Consider the following 25,639-nt stretch of genomic DNA (forward strand, 5'->3'; position numbering starts at 1 on the left):
GCCTTTTAGGAGTCTTAAGAGTCAGCTGAAAGAATTTATTGTCAGCTTCAAGTGTGAGTGGAAGAAGTGGAAGTGCCAACTGATGCGTGAGCACGGATAGGGTAAAGGTAAATGTACGCGGTCGTCGGGAGTGAATGAAAACATCCCAATAAACCCAATACACAAGCGCACAATACTATGCGAAGGCGGTCTGCTGTGTGTGATCACTCGAGGGTCAAGGCTTCACCGTCACACTCGGAGGGTCGGCGGTAATGTCTCCTCTTTGTGTGTTGACGTGAGCGGCGAGCGTGGGCGCGAGCTGATTGGCTGAGCACCGGCAGGACGCCCGGAGGGGAACGCTGCCGTTCTGATGTGTAGATAAACGGGATGCGCTCTCAATCGGGGATTAGATTCACACTGGGAGTGATCCCTTTATTTGAAAGCAGTGTAAAGAAAGGCAGGTGTGTGTGTGTGTGTGTGTGTGTGTGTGTGTGTGTGTGTGTGTGTGTGTGTGGGGGGGGGTGTGTGTGTGTGTGGGGGGGGGTGTATCCCACAACATGGCGTATCTTATATAACACTGTAGTTTTAGCAAAACACAAGGGGTTTCATGTTATGTAGTAGCTCACTTGCATTGTGTGTGTGTGTGTGTGTGTGTGTGTGTGTGCGCACCAAAGGAGGAGAAGCCTGGTAGCTAACGGCGTTGCGGGAAGATGCACAGCAACAATGGAGCCTGCAGCTTGTCTTCCTACACACACACACACACACAATCACACACACACACTCTATTGTGGGGTAATCTCACACTGCCCAGATAAGTGGGTCACTATTTGTGCAGGCACATGTGTGTGTGTGTGTGTGTTCATAAACGCACCATTTCTACGTTTGAAGCGCCACAGAGTCGATACGTGTTGTTGATATTTGCAGGAAGTGTGTGTGTGTGTGTGTGTCTTATGAAGCGTTGATTTACTCGCCGTGTGACAGAGGGTCCGTCGGGGAGCTGGGTGTGGTGGTGAGGAGGGGGGTTGCTAAGGAGCGGGCTGGTGGGCGGGAGCTTTTGAGCCATTAGTACTGGTGACACAATGAAAGTGACAAGGCAGAAGGACCTAATTGCGCCCCTCTTGTCTTTAACGATTTGGGGCAATGTCTCTCTCTCTCTCTCTCTCTCTCTCTCTCGCCCGCTCGTCCACTGTGTCTGAGCGTCTCGCAACAGTTTGACGCCGCCGTCTTCCTCCTTTCCTCCGACATTTCTCTCTCTCATCCTTCTTTTTTTTAACCCGTATGCCCCGGGGGTTGTTGATTTTTGTGCCGACTTAAAAATAGAGCCGTGCCTGACACAGGGATGGATGGAGGGATGAAGGGGGGTTGGGGGGGAGGGAGAGGTAGACGGGTAGAAATATACGTAGAGTGAAGGAAGGACAGCGGCGCGTGGTCGGGAGCTCGGCGTCGGGGCGGTCGCTCTCTCTTCGCCGTCTGCAAAGGTGATTGATGGCGGCGCGAGATTGTTTCGCTAATTGGCGACGGGCCTCCTCGTGTCCGCAGACCGGCTACTGTTTGTTTACCGTGTGTGTGTGTGTGTGTGTGTGTGTGTGTAAATGTTGACACTCTTAATGTGTCACTGTAGAGATTATCATGTTGACTGAACGGGTCTGTTTATTATTTTTTTACAGGAAGTCAACAATTTGCTGAAAGGCGCTCTGGACCGACTGCGCACGGACAACCCCCCCGCCAAGATGGGCAAAGCGAACTATAAGTAAGAAGTGTGTGTGTGTGTGTGTGTGTGTGTGTGTGTGTGTGTGTGTGTGTGTGTGTGTGTGTGTGTGTGTGTTTACGGATCACACTGTAGCTGGGTACGCCACAGTGTTGGAGACTGGGATTAACGCTCCAGTCTTTGTTTGACAGCCTGACATTGTGACTGGATTAAGTGTGTGTGTGTGTGTGTGTGTGTGTGTGTGTGTGTGTGTGTGTGTGTGTGAGTCCCAATACTAAGGGGTGGGCTCTGATCTGTACTGTATGTGCTGGTGGTGGTAAGTTCCTCCACTTCTGTAGGAGTAGGGCTTATTCAAATGAGTGTGAAAGTGCTCTGCATCATGAAAAGGCAACTTGCTTGTATGACATAAGGTTGACGGCACTTTACCGTAAAAAGGAATAAAAAAAAAAAAAAGTCGAAAAGATGTAAATAAAACCCCAAATCCGGCTTTTAGTCTGGACGAGGGAAGGTTGTGGACAAGTAGTCGGGCTGCTCTTCATGATTTTCACGGTTGATTTAATGTTGCTTTTCCTTTTGGTTAATCAAGCTCCGTCGGCCCCCGCTGGGACGCCGGCGGTCCCGCCCCCTGTTCGAGCGAGGCTCACGCGGGATTGGTCCCCCTGCATGTGACTAATTCCATTCATTGTGAGCAAATTGAGATGTAATGTTCGGTTGTAACCCGTCCCTGCGTGTGATGTCCCGGCCGATCCGCCAAAAGGCGACATTTGCATAACAAACATCCCTCTCTTGAAGTGGCGGAGGAGTCCCCGTGGAAGTTATATCTGCCCTCTTAATTATTCTTTAGGATGCTGTTGCAATTAATTGACATCCAGGGTGTTGACCTTTGACCCCTTTGTAAGAATGGTAAGTGGAAGTAACTTGAAAAAAACGACTTTATATGGAGTTGTCGTTATTTATTTGTCATCAATGTCAAATCAAGTGCTTCTTTATGTATTTATTTTAGCAGGGACGTCTCACCACGGCAACCTCGTGACCCGATGGGAGTTTTATCTTCATTTCTCGCCCGGCCGTCAGTCACAGCTCTTTCGCCCCGTCCCTCGAACCAGCGAGCCGGTGACAGACGTAAAAGATCATCTCGACCGCGGCCTCGGCAGCCGAGTGATTTTCCGATTAGACGATTGTCCTTTTTAAAAGAAAAGAATGAAAAACAACTCGGGGAGCGTCACGGGGAAACGACTCGGGCCGCGGTGACAGATGGTGATTCTTCTCCACTTTTACAGTGCAGCGGTGCCTTGACAGCGGCGCGAAAACAATGGAGGCGCTGCTCCCACAGAGGGTTCGCCGTGGTAACAGATGGTTGGCGGTTGAGGAAGCCACGGCGAGCGAGGACACAATTTCTTCGGCGAGTCCCCGGTCTGCGAGTCGGGCCTCGGTTGATGTAGAGGACGTCAACCAGGAGCGGGATCTCCATCTGTCTCGCTCCTGGTTGCTCTTTTCCTCCGTCCCACTGTCCCTCGCCCCTCTCTCTCCCCCTCCCTCCCTCCCTCCCTCCCTCCCTCCCCCCAGTGCAACGACTGTGTTTGTGTCAGCGGGATGCTAAAATGGTTGAGCGGAGCTATTCTGCATATTAGAGTGCGGCGCTAACAAGCCGCGGCTGCCTCTGATGAGCTTGTTTGTGCCGCTGTTTGTTTTTATATGAATGTAAATGGGCCGAGGCTGCGTGAAGTGTGCGCGTGTTGCACACACACACACACACACACACACACACACACACACACACGGCGCTGTAACTGCCTGCACGTGTTTCACACTGTCCGGGTTTGACTGTTTACCACAGCAGCAGCATCAACAACAACCTGTGTGTGTGTGTGTGTGTGTGTGTGTGTGTGTGTGTGTGTGTGTGTGTGTGTGTGTGTGTGTGTGTGTGTGTGTGTGTGTGTGTGTGTGTGTGTGTGCGACTCGCGGCTCGTCCGCATGTGTAATTCGGATGTAACCTCGTTCTCCTAATAGATGCAAATCGGATGCATGTGTGTTTCTGTGAATTCAATTTGGAGGAATGTGACTGATGGTGTTTGTGAGCACGCGATAGATGTAGCAATAAGAATGCAAATTGGGATGTGTGTGTGTGTGTGTGTTTGTGTGAGTGTGTGCGACCCTGGCAGAGGTTAACGAGAGCGGGGGTGACAGTGACGGAGGAGCGGGTTATAATGATCCCGGCTTGTGTACGTGTAAGAAACACACAAACCTTGAACTTTATTTCAGCACTTGCGTGGTAGATTTGTGAAAGCTACTCGGGGGGAATCTTTGGAGAAAAACAGTACCGGTTCCTCTTGGCCGCCACCTCCTTTTGGACCGATCCTTTAGGGGCTGACGGAGGAACGTAAGGAGAGTGAGACGTGTTCTTTTGAGGAATTGGGAGGAGTGACCTTAGTCAGCTAAATGACCTTTAGGCATTGTTCTGTTTGGGTCAGGTGAACGTCTTATTCGGAAGATTGTACTAAAGACAGTATTCGGCCCACTTTTACATTTTGGGAATCCATTTGATTTTACCTGGAAAGAGTTCGAGACATTTTCTTTTTTCCTTTCACTTCATTCAAACATCTGATATCAAAGCTTTTCATCAAGTTCTCACTACTCATAATATCAACATTATTAGCTTTAAATTTGCAATTTGGGTTTCATCGTCTCAGTTAAGGACACTTCCACTTGAAGGAAATTCCTTGCCAAATTGCTTTCAGGTGGAAATATTAAGAAGTAAATGCAGATCAGTGTCTCAATGTTCCCACGTCTTCTCGCCAAAACACACAGACTAAAAATACGACGAGGAACTTCTCACAGGTTATGAAACAAACTGGGTTTCATACTGATGCCTCTTTACAGCCTACGTAAGCAAGCAACACCATCAAGGAATAACTCAAATATCAGAAATATCTGCATGCATACAATCTATCATTTCACCAGGAGAGACTGTACAGCTGCACACAGAGGAGAGACAATGCTGCGCCACACATTTCAGATGAATGTCAAATACGACCTGAAGAAACATGATTTCACTAACTTAAAAAAAAGAAAAGAAACCCCTTACGGTTGTTTTCCGCCTCCTGTGATCTTCCTCCATGCTCCCGTCATGCGGGTCCCCTCTCTTCTCCGTCCGCTATCAAACGCAGCCCTCGTCCGTCTTTATCTTCAGTGGCACTGTCCTTGTTTATCTGCCGTCAGAAGCTCCGCCGAGATTATTAGAGACGCTCATTCCGTTTCATCTCTATCTGCTCCTCTCTCCGTCTTTCTCTTTTATCTCCCGCTGTCTTCCTTTGTCCACCGGCCTGATGGGGTGGTTGAGAGCGCAGGTAGATAAAGGCTGAAGTAGCCACCTGCGGCCCGCCCACCCACCCTTGTTTTTCTGATGTCTGGCAGGACTACCTGAAAGCTCATTTGTGTCCCTACCTGTGGAGCCCCGAGGAAAACGCTAATTTATTTTGAAGCGCTTGCTCATTGAAAAAGGCTTGGAGTGTGTGTGTCAGTGTTGTCACGATTGCATGTGGTACATCCTTACTTTCAATATGTCTTTCAAGATGTCTGCATGTGTGTGTTTATCTGATGTCAAATGTGTGTGTGTGTTTCGTTGACAGCACCCTGACAAAGGTGGTGGAGTTTCCAGGTGACTGGGGACCCCTTGGAATCCACGTGATCCCATACTGCTCCTCTCTCAGTGGACGGTAAGCACACACACACACACACACACACATGTACAACACATATGCAAATACGCACTCTCCTCCCGCCACATCCACTTGTCATCAATCCAGACATTCACAAGGAAAGGCAGATGGCAACGTTGACTCATAGATACGCACAAGCGTTGGCATGTAATAATATGTGTGTTTGCCTCCATGAGTTAATATTCACTGTGTGTGTGTGTGTTGTTAGGACCCTGGGCCTGCACATTAAAGGCATCGAGAAAAACAGCCGCTCCGCGAGGGAGAATATCTTCCAGCAGGGCGAGTGCATCGTCCAAATCAACGACACGCCGCTCCAGGACAAGACCTTCGCACAGTAAGTCGAAGCGATGGGATTATAACGTCTGAATGAGTGACGCGGGGGGGCGGCGGGATTAGGGATTAGGGGCATTTGAGGCAGCTTACTATGCAATTCTCTGTCTTTCCATATCTCACAACCACATCTGCTCTCCTGCTGTGACTTTTCTCGCTCTCTTGTGTGATCTCAGTGATCATCTTGTGATTTGAGTGAACACAGCTCAAAATCAAAAGCCGATATTTCTAAATGTGTCCTTTTCTCTCTGTAGGTCACAGGAAGTGTTCCGCCAGGCCATGACCTCGTCCTCCTCGTCGTCCTCTTCCTCGGTTCGCCTGGAGGTCCTCCCCCAGGTCAACAAGCCGCGCTACGAGAAGAGCCTGATAGGTCAGCTTTTCACCGCCGACGGCAAAGAATTACCCGCGAAAGTGAGGAGTCCGATGGTGACCCGGGTCAAAACCGAACCAGAACCTAAACCCAAACCCGATGCCAGCACCAGACTGGAAGTGAGGCGACCGAACGCGCGCGCCAGGACGCCGGAGACGGTCGCAGCGCACACGCCACCGCCGCCAGAGCACACGCCGCCGCCGCCAGAGCGCCGGCCTGTGCACGGCTCCCTGGAGAGAATCTCACCCACACCTCTGGCCAGGGGGGCGAGCGCCTCCCCGACACCCAGGACCCAAAGCCAGAGCCCACTAGCCGGTCAGAGCCCACTAGCCGGTCAGAGCCCACTAGCCGGTCAGAGCCCACTAGCCGGTCAGAGCCCCCTGGAAGGTCAGAGCCCCCTGGAAGGTCAGAGCCCGGTTCCTGGCCTGACCAACCTTCCCGTCAGAAAGGGCGGCAAGAAGATGAAAATTGACCTGAATAAAGGTAAATGTGCAGCTTAGTATTATCCTTATAATCAATATATTCAGTCTCTCGTTCATGAAAGTGTACTAACTTCTTTGTGATTAAGACGTATTCTACTGTGTCTTAATTAGTTTCAGGAGAATTTTCAATTATTTTTCTTGTTTAAACAGCATTTATGTGTCGCACAAAGTTTGACTTCAGGTAAAGAAATAGTCCCATAAAAGGCTCTGGACCACTGAAAGCAATGTAGGTCCATATTCAAAGTAAAAAACTAAAAGTATCTTAAGGGAATAAGCTCACAATCCGTTAGAATGTTTTACTTTGTGGTTTGTAACCCAGACTGAGTCAGTCTGGCGTCCCCTGCTGCCTTATCCATCATCCCTGTGAAACACATCAGTGCTGGAGCGCCGATGTGTTGATAGCACTGGAATGGGTTTGCAGGGCCGTGAATGGGCTCTGTTCTAGCAACCTGTCGTGTTGTGGGCCGCTGAAAGGACGGCTGTAATTGGGCCGCATGCACACACTTGCTACAGGCGCGAAGAGATCCAGATGAAAGGATAGAAGAAATTGGGCTCCACACTCTCCAGCTCCGTTTTATTGTTGGCTCCTTTCTTTCCCCCCGCATCTTTTCATCCCTCCCATTTTCTTCACCTTTCCCCTCCATCCTTCTTTTGTTAGAATTGCCCCCCTCCCTCCCTCCCTCCCTGTCTCACTCCATCCCTTTCACCTGATGCAAGATCAGAGGAGAGGATATTACGGGGTTTCTAACACCCTCTCCCTTGGCAACAGGCTCTTTCTCTCCGTGATTGACAGGCGGTGAGGTTTAGGTGCGCTAATGTAGGGCAGGCAGAGGCTTAGCTTGGAGACCAGATAGCATCGCTCACCGCCTTTAGTGTGCCACGCCGGCTTTGCTCTCCCTGCTCGCTCACACACACACACACACACACACACACACACACACACACACACACACGGAGCGTGGCACATTTCACTCATGGCTTGGGGCTTGTGAGGCCGTGAAAAAGGGAAAGAGGGTGGAGGGGCTGTGGGTTGGTGTGTGTGTGTGTGTGTGTGTGTGTGGCTTCAGAAATACACACACTTGTAAATGTATACACACAGATAAACGCAGGCTCACACCCACAAGAAAAATCTTTGTGGGAATCACGTCGCGTCCTCAGGGAGGGAAGCTGGAGAAGGGAATAATATCTCCCAGGTTCTTCTCTCTCTCTGTCCTCCCTCGTCGTCTCCCTCCACCTCCCTTCATCAGCCACCGTTCGGCCTGCTCACACGTGAAATTAAAGGCAGAGTCTGTCTAATCCGGCAAGGAGAGAAGCCTTCTCCCGGCGGCTCGGAGGCTGAGCCAGGCAACAACCCCCCCCTCAGAGGAAAACAGCCACTTAAACAGTAGTTAATGTGGAGGAAGAAGCTCAAAGCGCCAACCGGGTTCAGTAATAAAATGTGAAAATTCAAGTCTGGCCCGCAGGAGCGATTGACGTGTCTAATGCCCACCGTGACGCAGGCTGCTTTGTTCCCCCCGCAGGCGGCGAGGGTCTGGGCTTCACCGTGGTAACCCGGGACTCCTCGGTCCACGGGCCGGGGCCCATCCTGGTGAAGAACATCCTGCCGCGCGGCGCAGCGGTCAAAGATGGCCGCCTGCAGCCCGGAGACCGCATCCTGGAGGTGAGGTTGGCCAACAAAATAAACAGATCGCCTCCGTCAGCAGCAGGTTTAGCAGCGGGAAATGGAGCCGTGTGGCTCACCTGCTGGTTAAACTGAGTAACTGCACCTTCCAGTGGATAATACGCTTCCCTCTAATATACTCAGCTGCGTGTGTTCTCTCATTGTGTGTGTGTGCAGGTGAACGGAGTGGACATGACGGGCCGCAGCCAGGAGGAACTGGTGGGCATGCTGCGCAGCACACGGCAGGGAGAGAATGTGTGTGTGGTGGTGGCGCGGCAGGAGGACGTCTTCCTGCCGCGGGAACTGGTAAGAGCAACACAGCGCCCCCCCCCCCCCCCCCCGTCTCTTCTTCTTTTGGTCATTTCTGCTGATCGTTTGTCCTTTTCCGTCCCCTCCTTCTCATCTGTTCCACACACCATTGTGTCATTATATTTGTTTTCCTTTATCCTCTCCCAAAGGAGCTAACCTCTTTCCTTTTTCTATGTTTTGCCCATAAACACCGCAACATACGCACAGCACGCTCCGGCCTTCCTGTCCCAGTCCGGTTTTGTTGACGCAGCAATGACACAGGAAGTCCACGCCACAGGAAACGCGCTGGCATTGTCGACACGCCGTTTACCTGCGGTAGCTGACGGGGGTCATAGGTCGTGTTGACCGAGCCTCCCTTGGGACATTTCATGGATAAACACACACTTTTAAACGTACGCACACACAGCCAGGTTCCCCCCCCCCCTCCCTTTGAAAGTCACCCATCTCGATGGAAAAGATGTTTTTTTGCCCCGCGTGCCTCTATTCTCTCCCCTCTGTCCTCGCCGGTTATTCTGATTATTCCCCTTCCGCGGCTTCAAAGAGCTCTGAAGAAAGCGCATTGCTTTGTAGTGACTGATGCATATTCACACCTAGAGAGGCTGCGCACACACTCGTGCACGCAAACTCCTAAACACCTTGATAAATAAACTCTCTCGCGAACACATCACACAATCTTTAAACAGCCAAGTTACTGCCTCCGAAAATAGTTTGCCCTCATTAATGGCCCAGCAGTCTTGGCATAACAAGTGCACTTTGATGAGCCTCTGCAGTCTTCATCTAACACTTGCTTGTATTTGGGCATTAGAGACTTAAAGAGGGGGGGGGGGGGGTGCAGGGGGGGACGGCAGACTGAGAGAGAGCCTTCACTCCTGTCTCTGTTGAGGCTGTTGAAGTTGTCAGTGCCCCGTGAGATCTGGCCCTTATCTCCAGCACAGTCCTCCACCTCAAAGACAGTTTGATGTCCCCTAAACACACACACACACATGCATTTTTCCAGACACACACATACAACACCACACACAGGCACTCCAGAGCTTCTGAGCAGACCCTAAAAGCATTACATAAATACACGGCTGCAGAAACTATACCATGGAGAAGAAGTTGAGCAATAAAAACAAAAACAACACACCTTCCCCAAAATCTACACCTTACTGGAAAAATACCGATTTGTTTCCTCCCTTGCAGGTTTTAATTGCTCGACTCCTTCTCCTGCTGCTCGATTGGAGTGGGAATGCACTAGCGAGGAGCGGCCTCGCAAAAGATGCGATGGCGATGGCGGGGCGCTCGGCGGCCGCGGCCATCTGCTTCGCCCGTGGTACAAAGCCGCTCGTGCGTAGGCGTCCGTCTGCGTTTCCGTGCGCGCTTCTGACTTTAGTGTGGGTGCTCATGAATATTTACAATGTTTCAGAGCGATGTCTTGTAAAAGCCGCCTTTTTTTTTTTTTTTTTTTTTTTAAGCATCCGCATTATTCCGGTCATATTTATTACAATAAAAAAAAAAAAAAATCTGATGCAAATCAGCAGTTCATTATCACAGTTGTACTTTCAGGAGCTGCTGAGATTAATTGGCTGAAACTTCAATATCATCTTATTGCATCTATCACGGTTCTCTCACGCGATACTACATGTTTGGCTTATTTGAATTAAAAAGCAGTGTCTCTGGGAGCATTTATGACGCATGGTAATGATATGATCAGTAAGCAGGGCTTATTTCCCTGTTGGGATTTGCTTCGCAGTGCGGCAGTAAAGACCCCCTGCCTCTGCTCCGTGGTTTAATCCGGCGTCTCACCTGTCCAGCTTCTCTGTAAACACTAATCTAGTTTGAGGTATCAAAATGCCTGTTTACATGCAGGGGAGCAGCTCTACTTTAACTGGGTGAAACTTATTTCCCCAAAAGAAACCCGACATCTCACTGACTCAAACTGAAACTGACACCAGAATAAATAAAAAAAAGTCCAAGGACGTCTGCTTTCACAGCCGACTATTTGTAAAACTCCAGCCACATTTGCACTATAAAGAAAGAGTGTGTGCCGACTCTGCTCTCATGGTGCTGAACCTCTGCGGGCAACTTTCGCTCTCGCAAACATGCCCTTCTTTCCTCTAATCATGGCAGTTTGTAGAAGGGGGAATCTCATTATTGACTCATTTTACAGTGCTCCGTGTTTTCCTCATTAGCCGTCTCTCCCATCAACCCGGCTTCTTGCATTGCACCGGATCCCATTGACGTGTTGACCATTGAGGCCGACAGGTGTGTGAAACACCGCGGTTCATTAGTGTTTAATTGAAAGAACGGGTCGAAAGGTTATTATGAGATCGCTCACTTCGAGGCTTGAAGTGGGCGATAAACACCAGGCCTCTGTGAGGAGTTTGTGAGGCCGTACACTGATGGCAACATGCTACGCTAACATGGTCGCCATCGCTGTTTCTGTTCCCCGTCTCGCTCCAACATTTACGCTCTCCACTCCAAGTTGACTTTTAGAGGAACCAGCTGAAGCGCTGATTTAAATGTTTTTCGGTGGAAGCCGAAGGAATATCACGTGAATCGGGCTCCTCATTAGGATACAGGAGGAGGAGGATGCTTTCCTTCTACCCCATCCCCCCGTGCTAATTAAAGAGTGATGGCTTCTAATCACAGTTTCACTCCTGTCAGCACTTTCTGCCTCTTCCAGCGTTTTTTTCCATGATATCGCCCCGTTTTGTTTCAGGAGATCAGCGAGTTTCTCGTCGGGTTTGTGTTTGCGGCGTGATGCGTGTGTGAGTGAAAGTGTGTGTGTGTGTGTGTGTGTGTGTGTGTGTGCGCGCTGCAGAATAACGGCGAGGACAGGATGGCCGGGGTCGCCCTGCACATGGCTGACCCTCTGTGGCCGGCAAGCCTAGGCCAGTTCCCAGGAAGGAGGGGTCGCCAGGCAGCTTGTCCCCTCTGATCTCTGTATCTGTGGCCAATCCCTCTCCACCGCTCTCTCTCTCTCGCTCTCTTTCTGTCTTTCCTTTTCACCCCCCTCTCTCCAACTCCCCAGATTTATCCCTCAATCAGTCATTTCACTTTCCCTTTCTCTTCATTGTGAGGTAAAGGTGTAAAGCGGCAGAGAGGCAGACATTAAGGCGATTAATTGGCAGCTCCGTCAGCGGCGCCGAGCGCAGGGAGATCTCATCTTAATTGAATGTCGCTCTCACCGCTAATCCCACCGCTTTGAAACTCCCATTTAGAAATCCTCAGCGACAAAAGGCTCTGTGTGTAATCGTGGTGTATCACCCCCCCCCTTCTTCTCACACACCACCCACCCTGGGGTAAGAAAAAGCTCCCTTTTGTCTCCTCATTTGGGTGTTGAAGAGGGTGGTCTCCCTCCTGGCTAAAAGCCTGTTAAAGAGCCATTGCTGAGGGCTAACAGTGGAGGGAGGAAAGGGGGGGCGGGGGTCTCAGAGTGGAGCCAAGGGGTCTCAGCCGCCCTGGGGACACAATCTCCCCCAAAGGAAAGCGCATTAGAGGAGATACTGGAGAGTGTGAGAGTGCATTTGGACCACCACGGAGATCCACTTGGTTGTGTAAATACATAATCATTTTATTAACCCGTAATCGGAAACAATAAATAAACACTTTCAGTTCACGCGACTTCACTTTTTTCCCCCCATTTTTTCCCTTCCAAGATGTGAGGCACACAAGCACGGTGAATGAGAACGCAAAGGAAAATAATTGTGCGCTAAAAGCTGTGCTCGGATTCGACCCCCCCCCATCACAGAGGTATTTAAAACCTCCCAGGTTGCCACCTGAGTCCTCTCAAGTGTCTCTCACGCGGGAAGCAGCGGATTGTCTTTGTAATTCCTCCGGTTTTGAGTAACAGCGCTCTGAAGCGGCCTTGTTGATAAAAATAAGCCCCGACTGGGAGCCTTGCATCGCACGGAAATAGAAAATAGATTCCAGGAGGCTTGAAGGACCCGATTCACCCGATGCGACTCGTTATCGGCACATCAAGGAACTGACTCGGAGGTGATTAGCAGCGCAGCCGACGCTGTTATGTAAAGGAGAGGAGGAGGCGTCTTGTGTCGCAGATTTAGGGGTGAAGGAAGTAGGGGGTTTCATGTTTATTAATCTCTAGTTTACAGATTAATGCCGTGCAAAACTGAAGCTTTATTGACTTTTCACTGTCATGGTTTGGAGACTGTCCTCAGGAGACCCCGCTGCCAAATCAGAAATCATTTTCATCGTTTTTTCGTAAAGGCTAACTAACGGGGCGCGAGCTGCGACTCGCGGGGCCTCCTCCCCGGCCTTAAAGGCTTCAACGGGCTTTTCTGAGTTTGCACCTGCAAGGAGCTGAGCGGCGCTGACAGCGGGGGATTTGAGGTTGAGGGCGAAAAGCTACAGCGGAGGACGCATCTGGCGAAAAGCATCTTTCGACCGCCACTCCCTCGCTTCCACTGAACGTGAACGTCTGATTCCATAGCAGCCGCCTGATGTAAGGCTCCTGCAATCCCGGCGAGGGCACTCAGATCTTTAAAGCCGTGACAACGGGAGGAAGGGCTGGCGTTACCGTATCTGCATATTCCTCCAAAATCCACTTTGACATTTTATTTTGTGCTTTCACGAGTGGAGGTTTTTTTGAGCATCTTTATTGAACTTCCTGAAATGATGAACCTCTGAGCAATTTTCAGTCTCAACTAGCGCAGGAACACACACACACACACACACACACACACACACACCCCCGTAACCTTCCATCCGTCCTCTTTAAAGAAAAATAGGGCTTTGGAGTGAAGTGTTGTCGAGGCGCCTCCCCTCCGCCGTCCCTCTTTTCCCTGGGTGACTGAACCTGGCTTTTCTTTGCCTCTCTCCATTTTGCCATCCTCTAATAACAGACATTTCCCTTCTTCTCTCTTGTTGCCTTTTGTCTCTCTCTCTCTCTTCCCGCTCCCCCCCCCATCTTATATCCTGTTGTATTGTTCTCCTCACATTAAATCGCAGCGGGTGGAAGATGACGAGAGAGAGAGAGAGAGAGAGAGAGAGAGACCTGTAGGAAGTGGAGGTGGAATGGGAAGAGAGAGTAAGATTGAGAGATTAGGAGGAAATGTAAAGAGTGAGGGGGGGTGGAGTCTGAATGAGAGAAGCGGGTATACCTCAGGGATGGGTTATTACTTTTAAATGCTCCTCTGCGCCTCCATCCTCGTCCCCCCCTCTCTTGCTCCCTGCCTCCCCCTTCCTCCCCCACTGTGCTCCGGGAGGAGGTATGAAAAGGTTATTATGTTTCCTTTAGAAATGGCTCGCTCTCCGTCTGCGCCTTTCATCTCCAAATGGAATAACCTCTCTACAGTAGCTTTCTTCTTTTCCTCACTACACCTTCATCTCTCTTTCCAGTGCGCAACACCTGCTCCTCTCTTCCATCCGACTCTTTAATCCGTTTCTCTTCTTCCTCCTTCTTTCTTTCTGTGTGAGTTTTCTTCTTCTTCCTGCATTGAGTATAATCAGTGTGGCGTAGAAGCATGCATTATCAGATATGGTGCTCTTACCTCAACCGTCAGATCATAAAGTAGCTGTGTGTGTGTGAGCAGGCGTTTCCTGTCTGGTGTCACAGCTTTTTTTTTTTACATAACACTTCAGGAAATATCTCCACTTAGGGTAAAAGTCTTGAATATGTGTTGTGTTTCAGAAAGGGGAAGAGGACGGCAGTCTGGTGTTGGAGGACGGCCGGGAGCAGCTGATGTACGAGATCCCCCTCAACGAATCGGGGTCGGCCGGCCTGGGGGTCAGCCTGAAGGGCAACAAGTCCAGGGAGACCGGGGAGGACCTGGGCATCTTTATCAAGTCCATCATGAATGGAGGGGCCGCTAACAAGGTAGAGCATCCTTTCTACAATGGGGGACCTTTTACATCTAAAAAAAAAATCTAAACTAGACGTAGTCTGGTCCTTTTTTAAGAAAATAAATACCACAGCCGTGACCTCTTGACACCAACGATGGAGACAAAGTAAAAGCAAAATATGAACTGACATAAGGGCTTCTATATAGTCCCAAAATGCCTCATTAGGTTTTCACCATGAAAGAACCCGTTTGGGGCTTTAAAGAGCTCCTTAGAAATACATCAAACATGAGAATAAAAGAACACACTTCGAGAGCCGCACTGTTTTCTTTATTCTGAATACTAATCCGGGCTGCTTTGTGTATCGTTTTACCCAGAACCACCAAGAACTGTTTTTTTTTAAAGTGTGGGAAACTATTTCCCCTTCTTTGTGAAGTCTCTCTCTGTCGTTTCCTCTCACCTCATCTCCCTTTGCACTTCTCGCCTCTCCATCTCATTTCCTGTCTTTCCCCGAGGCCAGAACGGCCCGCCTCCCCGCCCGCCGACCTTTGACCCCCATTGACTCCACGCGGCCTCGTCGCGTCAGCGCTGCAGCCGCCTTCTCGTTATCACTCAGTACTCACTTCAAGTTGTGAGTGCATCAGGAAGAGTAACATCCCGTTTCAGCACTTTCAGATTCATCCACTTGGCCTCAATATCTGCGCCCCTCCCCCCTCCTCCACATTTCACAACTCCTCGCTGCTCCCAGATCTGCAGCGCACGTCGACGAGTGCGGCGTTGTAGATAAACGGCTGGTCTGGGATCAGGGCGGCCAGACCACGGCTCCCCGAAGTGCCTTCAGAAGTAGTTTTTCCGACAGCTGCCGACGCGGATAACGCTCCGACAGAATGGCCCAGTAAGATCTCCTGGCTGGCTGCGAAACAGGTTTCTGGGACAAGATACCACAGAAGAGGAAGAAAGACACGCAGGAAGAGAGACGGAGGCGGACAGCGGCGAGGGAAAGAAGGGGAAGCCGTTGAAAGGAGACGGCGGGGGAACGAGCGAGAGAAAAGGGATGGGGATCTAAAAGGGAGGCAATGAGCGGTATCGAACAATAGAGAGACGGGATAAGACGGGTGGGGGGGGGGTGATTGAAAAGTGGAGACACTCAGCGGGAACACAATGCACGAGGGCGTCTGTGCGGATCCTCCTCGGTGTCAATGCATGCTAATGAAAAGCAGCTCAGGGGCCCGACGACTCGCAGTGCGGGGCCGGTGCAGAGGAGGGAACCCGGGCGTCCCCAGAGTCGCACACGAACACACACAGCAGGAAACAACAGGGAGGAGACGAGGAGAGATCTAACCTATTTCCATTAAATAGTCCTGGCTGCCGTCGGGGGCCCGGGGCCTCAATTACATCCCCCCCCCCCCCCACCCTCCCAAAAAAATAAAAAATCTTCTCTGACTTCATTCCTGATCCCGTCACACGAGCGTATCAAAGAGTATGCGAAAGAAAACAAATTAAAATTACATGTAGAGCGCTTCCGCTGCTAACTTGGGCGAGTGAAGATATTAATAGGGAATATCACAGACACCCGCTGGTTTTGGCACCAACATCAATTCTTGATGACACCCCGATTCGATACAGGCACATCGTGTGTGTGTGTGTGTGTGTGTGTGTGTGTGTGTGTGTGTCATCCCAGTCTGCATCGAGGTCAGCCCCGACGGTGCCTTGTTAATGAGATGGGGGTCAAAGGCCAGTGCTGACCATAATGGACCAATCATGACTCCACGCACACACTCAAAGAGAGTCTTTAGTGTGTCTCCAAGTGTCCTCATCTTTATTGTTCCTCTTTTTTTCTTCTTCTTCTTTAAGATATTGCCCTCTGCATTGCTTTCCTCATCTGATCCCCCCTCCTCTCCCTCCCTCGCCCCCTCTCCCTCCAGGGCACTATTCTGTGTTGCCTCTATGAGAGGCTGCTATTTAAAACACTTAGAAGTGATTTAGTGCCCACGGAGGCTATTCCATTAGCTGCTCTATGTATTTATCACGGCTCTCCCGCTCTCAGTAGATTGCTAACTCTACAATTTTCTTGCCTTCCCCCATCTTCCATTTTCTACTTCACTCTCTCTCTCTCTCTCTTGCACACTTTTCACACTCCTCTCTGAAAACTTTATTGGTGACCGGCCTTGTGTGTCTTATTTTATGTACGAAAGCATTTTAAAATGATTTATTTTTTATGATACATATAAGAAGTTCCTCAAAATGCTGCAAATCGCTTCACTTCCTGTGCGATAAAATGAAAACAAAATGCTTTTATTTTGAAAAATCTCATAACAGCAACTGTGTGCTAAAAATGCCGATAACCTCTCTGCGTCCCTGCAGGACGGCCGGCTGAGCGTCAACGACCAGATGATCGCGGTAAACGGCGAGTCGCTGCTGGGACGCTCCAACCACGCTGCCATGGAGACGCTGAGGCGCTCCATGTCGTCCGAGGGCAACGCCAGGGGGACCATCCAGCTCGTAGTGCTCCGGACATCCAGACAGGTACAGCAGGTAGTACTTTAAACCTTTCTGGAATATTGGGGAGTTGTCACGCAGGTTTACGATGTATTTCGCTTTTCGTGAGAGGATTTCAACCTCGAAATCATAAAACGTCATGAGTAGAAGTGACATCTTGGAAAAGACAGAGAGGTCAATCAGCTGATAGAAAAAAAACATATTTGGCTGATGTTGTCATGATGTATGTTAGAACTTTCATAATTAAAGTGAAGTATAGTGTCATACTTTTGCAAAATGTTTTTTTTACTTCTTAACCAAAAAAAGTAAAAATGTCTCTTTAAGCACTGTGGAACCAATTTTGGTTCTAGACTTTTTCTTCTTCTTTTCCCCTGTGTTTGAGTCGTCGTAGCAACCCCAAATTAATGATGTATTTGTTCAGCAAAGTTTTGGGAAAAAAAATGTATATCTACAAAAAAAATCACACAAAACTATGAACATCCAGCACGATATGAGCAAGATTTCCCAAAAATGCCGCCTCGAGCGGTCACCGAGTTTTTCAAACTGTATTATGGTGCCTTAACAACAGTCCACATACTATTAAGCCTTTTTGGAAAGATTTGGACATAAAGAATCGGAATCTGCAACATAAATCATAGTAGAACTCAGCATTTGGGTTTTCAAAGGAGTTTCAGTCAAAAAACTGTGTCGTTCGGTTAAAAAATGGAGTTTACGTAAACACTTAAACTTAACGGTTACTTTAATCATGTTTCACACCAGATGTATCTCCTCACAGGGTTGCGGTATTGTAGCAATTTAAATGAAGTTAAACAACGATGTGGTTCCGGAGATAATATGTTGTTGTTTTTTGTCTGATGATATATAGGTGCACCCTGTTTTTAAAGGGTTAAAACCATGAACTGTGATCTAACCTGTCATCTACTTCCTGTCAGGTCGTTCCTCTCCAGGGTTCGCTGGATGTGGGTCGACATGTTAGACTTTTAGACTCCCGGAGTTTGGATGAATTTGGTTCCATGAAACATTCAGGGCTGCTTATGCATTATGAAATCCTGCACGCCGCCTCTTGTGTTCAAAGATTATTCTCAAGAAGCGACCAGAGTTTTGACGGCAGGATCAATGACACGAGGCTGATGTGATTCTGTGAGGCTCCAGTGTACGGGAGCAGCTGACCTACATGCACATGCGTGTCAGCGACACGAAAGAGAGCCCAGCTATTCACTGAAGATCCGCAGCTTTCTCCAAATGTAATTTTTTTTTCTCCTACAGATGGGCAGCGGCAACCTCGCACCGAACGCGGCGACCAACGGGTCCGCCGCCTATCACCCGAACCGCCACGCGGCCTCCGGCAATCAGGTACGAGCGAGCGACGCCCGCTTCCACCAGCAGCCGCCTCTGCAGCCGCCTCCGCAGCCGCCTCCGCCTTGCCGCTCCTCCTCGCTCCTCCCGGCGCTGAGGAGGCGAGTGTCGGAGCCGCTGCCTCACAGCCACCGGCAGCGTTACGCGCAGAGGCCGGGGGAGACGCACACCAGATACACCTTCGGTTGCACTCAAAGGGAGAGGCCTCGCGGTTACACGTTCGGCCTCGCACAGAGGGACATTGAGTACAGCGATGACGAAGGCGGGTACGCGCAAAAAGACGCGTACAGACCGGCTTCGAGGTACAAGTTTGGGTTCGTCTCTCACAGTCAGACCCTGAGCAGCTTCGACAGGCCAGCGGGGGGGAACTTAAACGGGGAAGGCTGCAATTGCGGATACACACACGGGTACGCCGACGCTCAGGGCCGGGGGGCGGGGCTAGTGCGCAGCCGCAGCACGTACACGGAGAACATCCGGGCCATGGCCGGGCAGATGTACGGAGACCCGCCCCCCGCCACCCGAAACACACACGCGTCCGCAGGCAGATACCTCGACACACACGGCCATAACTACGCACACAACCGAGCTCTCACCAGACCACACCAGCAGCTGTCTGGTGGACTCTGACTGTGTGTGTGTGTGTGTGTGTGTGTGTGTGTGTGTGTGTGCGGTGTATATATGCAGGCTGCGTTGCAAAAGGAGTGCATGTGACATTTTGGCTGCAAAAGTAGTTTAAAATCTCTAACGTTATGGACAGTGCCTATGAAGTTCTATTTTTAATGGGATTATTAGGTAAAATGTCACTTCCTCCTTTTTCTTTTGCAACCAACTCCTGAATGTGTAAATACCGTACGTTTTTTTTATTCGTGATCGACGTCGTGGACGCATATTAATCTGGTTGAAAGCTTTTCCCCTTTGCCGACGCCACAAACTGTCACAGCACGAACTTTCAGCTCTCTTTTTTTTAAATAATATTACCCATAAACTCAACGCAACACTAAATCCTTCACTCCTCCTTTCTGTCACCTCGGTCTTAATGCACTAGAATTAGCTGTACATTTCCCTCCAGTCTCGTAAAGGCCTAATCTGCTTCTTCCTGTTTTGTCTGTTCGTATATGGTTTTATTTTAACCTTTCCTTTTTAATTTCCATATTTTTTTGAAGGGAATGTACTCCTGCTTTTCTGTCTCACCCGCCTGTTTCTGCTCTGTTGAATAAAGCTAATCTGAAGCCTCCTGCATGCCTGTCTGTTTGTTTCTCTGTTGGGTTTTCCTTTGCACTTCTCCCTGTTTATTAAATGACATTTTGGGTCCCTGTTCTCTGTTTTGGCCTCAATCTCCTTTCTTTCCTGCCTTTTTTTTTTCTTCCTTTTACCGCTGTTACTCACTGCACGCAGAAACCAGCTCACTTTCATGAAAACTAGAAAAAAACAAAAAAACATTAAGATGCACAACATTCACAGCCATATATGTGTGTGTCGTGAACATGTTTCAGGAATAATAATGAAGAGTGACACAAGCGCAGGCTCCGTGTTCACGAAGGCTTCATGCAGCTGCGATGAATCTGTTAAAAATCAGACCGCATGGAATGTGTTAACCTTTGCTTATTTTTTACAGCTTTCTCTTTCTTTTCTCTTTTGTTGAAGTGCTTTTTAAAAAACAAAACATTAATGTGTCCCCGGTGGGAAACGGTGCGAGCAACATGAGAGCCAATCGCAAAGTCACAACCAGAAGTTGTGTTCAAATAGTGCTTACGAAAGCGGCACAAATGGACGGACTGATGAAGACATCAAGCGTGACAGGCGGTGGAAAAATAGCTCGTTTCTTAGTTAAAGTCTGTCTATTGAGCGCCACGTCCAGCCGTGACTGATTGTTTCAGACGCTGATAAAGACGTCGAGCAGCAGTTAAAGCAGATGCCCGGCGATAATGTGCACAAGAGAGGGAGTAATAACTGGAGGGTTGACCAGCGTTGACCCGTTTCCACCTCGTCTACACAGCACTCCCATCATCGTGTGTGTGTGTGTGTGTGTGTGTGTGTTTTAGTGATCCATGCCTGCAGATAAATGCAAGTTCAGAGTTCAGTGTGTATCTGCATAGTCTCATCACCAACCAGCCCGGCTGGCGGCACCGTGATAAAACGGAACGCTCCCTCAACGCTGAGCCGCCCGAGGCCGTCTGGGTGATGTGATCTTAAATCCAAACCATAATCACCTCATTTACCTTTTTTTATGAAAACCCTTTTGGTTTCAAATCCATCGAGGCGTCGCAGGATATTTCTCTCTGCATTCGATTCTGACATCTTTGTTGACGATGGCGGTCCGGCCACATTTAAGTAGGTAGAGTTCCAGTGAGCGAGCTAATGTTGGCGTTGAGCTCAACGTAGTTGGCGTATAGAAAGTGAAATGGCATAATTGCTGCCATGCACGCTTGATTTCTATTGGCCGAGAGCTTAACATCTGTCCATCATGAGCTACCACTGAAGCCCACGAGCAGCCGGCCCCATTTCAACCACTTCTTGAAAGATTGATTCCTCTTTTTTGTTTTAATGATAGATTTTCTTTTCTTTTCATGGACAAAAAGCTTATTTTTTTTAAATTTTACTCGCTGCCACACGAGGAACATTTTATCTTCGGCTTGGAAAAACATTTGTCACAGACTTTTGCTGGAAAATGAGACTAACGGCTCTTTTAGTCTTTCTCGCTCACGGTCACGCTGGACGATTTGTCACCGACACAAATAATAAAACATAAATTGAAGCGCTAAACCTTGAGTCTTATTAGATATAGATATTAAAATCAAAGACAAAGAGGAAGTTTGTCCTTTATCTGTTTTGCTGTCCAGCCCGAGCCCAGTGAGATGTGGGTGGGTGGGTGACACAGTTGGGTGAGGTGGGCTAAGCCTCTCAGAAGCCTATTGTATGCAGCAACCCTCCCTGTTTACCTATTGTTGGGGGATTAAGATATCTGACTGCTGTATGCCGGCTGTTTCAAAAGCCCCAGGCGAGTCGTTAGTATGTGGAGACGGACGGATGGATAGATGAATATATATATATATATATATATACTGGATACATGGAGGACTGAATGGACGGCTGTGATGTGCTATAAGTGTCTCTGTGGCTCGTGCAGGAGAGCTGTCAGACCTTTGTGTGCGGAGCCACTCCAGTGATTGACAGCTCCGGTGCGCTGACACTTTAACATGTGTGGTGGGTGCTAATGATGCTCCAGGGACTCCATGACACTGTGCATACATCCCACCCGACGCGTTGGTATGACAAAGACACGGGAGCACCTTTCATTATTCTAAGGATTATTTCTTATTACCCTTTAATGCATGTATAGGTGTGTGTGTGAGACAGCTGTACTGTAGCTCCCATCTCTTTGACCAGAAAAAGCTTCTTTCATCCTCCACCAGCACCGATTCCCAGCAGCACTCAAAGTCCCTATCTCCATCTGGGGGGGTGGGGGTGGAGGGGGGGGTCCTTTGTAGTGCTGGGCTGTTGGATAACATGCCTGTCAGGGCGCTCAGGTTTGTCTTAATTACTGCGTTTCCAGTTGTGCACATGAAGAGAAAATCAACATTTCTCTTTTTTTTGGTGCAGAGCATTAAGTCTGTTTTTTCAAAAGCACCGCCAAAGGCAATCAATATGTATATAAATATATATATTTATGCTTCCTTGTAATCTTGTTACTCTCGGCTTCCTCCATGTCGAATGTCAGAAGTACAGAAACCCGTCTGCTCGATGCCGAGTGGCGCGTTGACACGGTTCTGTTCTGCGTCCATCGTGTTCACTTCCTGTCACCAATCCCAACAAAATAGTGCACACGCAGCGCTATCTGACCTGTGAGCCTCTTTCCCGCTGAACACCTCTCTGCCATTACGCAACGGGACCTTTTCCGTCCACGTGGATGGCACGCCTGTCCCTCAATGACGATCATCTTGGCGATATTTCGTTCATCGCCCACGCTGCACGTCTCTTGAAAGCCCCTCAGAGGGTTGTTCTAAATCTGCTCATGTTTCCTCAAAGCTTTGCTCCCACATCGCCATCTGAGCCGGATGATAATTGATTTGTTACGAGTTTCGACTACGACAACATTAATGTGAAATCCTCCTCATGTTGGACTAAACTGCAGTCGCTCAAGATTATTATTTTATTGTTTCCTCTGCTTTCATCAGAAGTTAATCTACCTGTAGTAGATCCAGGATGAATAATATAAATCTTTGGGCTGATTGGTTTCCCTCCCAGAGGAGTCGGGTCTGGACTGTGTGAGAGTAGATATTTGGTTTGAGAATGAAGTATTAAATCTGTGCGTTGATTGGGACATTTCGTCAAGGAGACGACCCAAGAGACACACGTGTGTGATGGCGACCACATTGTATAAGGACCCGACGTTTCACCAGAAATGGAACTCATTTATTCGATAGTAGGATTGGATGAATTCTACCTTTTTGACCGCTTCTGCTCGCTGATATTTTGTGCTAGTGTGCCAAAAAAAACAATATTTACTCCGTTTATCCCAGCAGCAACAACATTGGCGGATCTGCCAAAAACAAAAAGTAGTAAAAACGGCGTTGGTCCAATCCTACGGGGTAATAAAAGAAATGACTTTCATCTTCTGATGTGAGGCAACATCATCCATTTTTCATGAATGACAACTTTGGCTTGGATTTGACACACATATATATTTTTTGCATATGAGCCCCTTTTTTTAATAAGCATTCTTCTCATCTCTGTTTGTCCACAGGAGCCGTGGGGCCACACTGCACACCAGGGGCCCTCGGGACCCTCCAGACCCCCGAACGCGGAGCCCAGCATGAACGGTGCGAGTCCCGTCCCGATGGCGACCAGCAACCCCGGGACCGGTGAGCACGCGGCCGGGAAACAATATTTGTCCATTTGAACTGTGGGAGAGTCAACATTAGGCTTTGAGTGTTTGTGTGCTCCCGTTATCGACCCCTGAGTGTGTACACACAGTGTGTGTGTGTGTGTGTGTGTGTGTGTGTGCTTATATACGTGTGTTTGCCATAGCTGCACAGCATGACACCCAGCCAAGACATTGATGTCTGCAGCATCCTACAGCAGTGCATTACAGGATTGCCACATCTCTTTATATCTCTTTCCACTCCCCCTCCCTGCATATTTATAGCGAGAGAAAGAGGAGTCATTAACAGCTTTCTTTTTCTTTTTTTTTTTGCCGAATGCGACGCTTGCTTTTCATGTGCAAAAAGATCTGACCTTGGAATCATTACGCTGATGAAACGGCTTCTAAGTGGGCCAGATTTGCATAGAGGGTATTGTGCAGCATGCGTGCAGTCGTGTAAAAAAATAGAAAGACGACCAAACTGTTTAAGATTCTTTCCTTCTCTCACGCCCTCGTCTCCCGCTCCTCGCCTCCTGGGACGAGGGGAGCGCCGAGGCTCCTGTCAGCTCTCCATCAGACGCTACAGTTACAGTCATTTAGGACACGAACGCTTCACACCGCTGCAAAGGAGCTAAGAGTGCGGCGTTTGTCTGGAGTTTTCTGTTTAAAAAATGCTGCTGCTTTCTAAACGTCTGACCTTACCGAGCGCCGTATCGATAGCATCACTCCTCAAAGGAAGGACGCGCCGATCATTGTGTCTGATGTCTGTGTTTGCATATCCCTGATAATACAGAACATTATATAATATTTAGAAGCCTACACACACCTTTTTAGAATGTATTTAGCTTGTATTAAACTCAGGAATCAAGCTAAAACCAACACAATATAAATTTGAAATAAATTCCATTACGTGTAAAAATCTATGAAACATTTAACAACTTTTAAAAAACTTTTCTGGATTTTAGTCGACCCTAATAATCCAAATCAGTGTTTTTAATACTTTTTTTTATTTACTTGTTTGGTTGTCTCCTCAGCTCTGCATCCCCCTGCGACCGCCAATGGCAACCACGGTCACTACGGCAACGCCGATGAGGAGTTCGAGGAAGGTTTCCCCCTGCCGCCCTCCCTCGCCGCCGGGGAGAAAATGAAGAGAGACTTGCCACAAACCCTCCCACGCCAAAGGTACACACACACACACACACACACACACACACACACACACGTACGCTGCACCATCAGCACTCTATTACACTACACACAGGGCCAGAGTTATTATATTCTAATGGCACTCTTAATATAGGGCGCTGTGTTATGAGATAAAGAAGAGCCATTACGCCGAATATTACAAGGCTCATATGCATTATTTAGACTATACGGCCTAATTGCAATAGCCTATTTGCATTATGAATAAGTAATTATGGTGGCCGCATAATCGAGTGAGTTCTGTTGGAGTTGGAAGGCTTAGAAAGAGCTATGATGCTTCTGCTGCACACACACACACACACACACACACACACACAACAGTCTTCTGAATGAGTATGTTTACAATTCTGTGTGTGTGTGTGTGTGTGTGTGTGTGTGTGTGTACGATAGCTGTGGTCAGTCAGAGGTCTGGCATCAATATTCTTGTTTCCCTGTAAGTTTAATAGAGACAGCACATGCTATTGTTTCACTGAGTCAGGCCATCTGGAGTGGAGGAAATTGAATGATTTGTCGTCCGCGCGTGGATTAAAAATTTAATTTCTCGTTCGAGTAATGAAACCGTCAAGTCCCTGAAAGATTTGTTTTTGTTGTTGCTGCTTGCTGCACCGTTTCAAGAGAGAATATCAATTGATTAGCGGTCATTTATTTAAAAAAAAAATTGCTGTTGTTTTCGCAGCGAGTTCCAGAAGCAGCCCCGCGCGGCGGCGGCGGCGGGTTTCTATGCAGACGACAAGAACAACGTGCCTCGCAACAGAACGTCCAAGAGCATGGACATGGGTGCGTGTACACACACACACACACACACACACACACACACACAGCTTCATTGTAGTCTCAACCAGCCCAAACACGTGAGTCTAATCATGCGGCCAGACGACACGCAGTCACAGCAGCGATCACATGGCCCTTATCGCTCCGTCTCCGTTGTGATATGTAGCCCGCTCCCATTATCCCCGCCCCGAGGGGCTCTGACCTCCTGACCTCCTCATAAACCCAGGGGCTTTCCAACGGACTGGATGAACAAGCCGTGTGTGTGCGTCGTCTATTTGTGTGTGTGAACGAAAGGTTTCCAATCTCACGGCTTGCTGTGTGAGTGTGTGTGTGTGTGTGTGTGTGTGTGTGTGTGTGGACGGGGTAAAACGAAAGGGGCTTATCTCCTCGTATTAACCCGGGCCGACCCCCGTCCCCTCCTCTGTCTCACCGATCTTCTCATCTTTCTTTTACTTTTTGATGCTTTTCTTCAATTCTCCCGTCATCCCTGACTATTGGGATGAGCGCTATTTCCTCTCTTTCGCTCTCTTTTCTCCCAGCATTCCCTCCGTAGTTGTTTATCTCTTCATTCTCCCTTCAGCGCTTTCTCTCTCAACGGGAAAGCC

General features: G+C 48.8%; 1 protein-coding gene across 1 annotated transcript in view; it reads left to right on the plus strand.

The window, feature by feature from the left end:
• The window catches only part of LOC306753021 (partitioning defective 3 homolog B-like), a gene marked incomplete at its 5' end in the record, with an annotated part of 107,229 nt that overhangs the window by 27,123 nt on the left and 54,467 nt on the right, over positions 1-25,639 (plus strand). Inside the window, 12 exons of the mRNA XM_079236852.1 lie at positions 1,647-1,729; positions 5,317-5,403; positions 5,615-5,740; positions 5,991-6,589; positions 8,109-8,248; positions 8,426-8,554; positions 14,196-14,381; positions 16,709-16,879; positions 18,110-18,196; positions 22,944-23,061; positions 24,095-24,242; positions 24,940-25,040. Of these exons, the coding sequence (XP_079092978.1) occupies positions 1,647-1,729; positions 5,317-5,403; positions 5,615-5,740; positions 5,991-6,589; positions 8,109-8,248; positions 8,426-8,554; positions 14,196-14,381; positions 16,709-16,879; positions 18,110-18,196; positions 22,944-23,061; positions 24,095-24,242; positions 24,940-25,040 (1,975 nt within the window). The remainder of the gene's footprint in view (positions 1-1,646; positions 1,730-5,316; positions 5,404-5,614; positions 5,741-5,990; positions 6,590-8,108; positions 8,249-8,425; positions 8,555-14,195; positions 14,382-16,708; positions 16,880-18,109; positions 18,197-22,943; positions 23,062-24,094; positions 24,243-24,939; positions 25,041-25,639) is intronic.

Source organism: Taurulus bubalis (genome assembly GCF_910589615.1).
Source record: "Taurulus bubalis genome assembly, chromosome: 21".
Lineage (NCBI taxonomy): Eukaryota > Metazoa > Chordata > Actinopteri > Perciformes > Cottidae > Taurulus > Taurulus bubalis.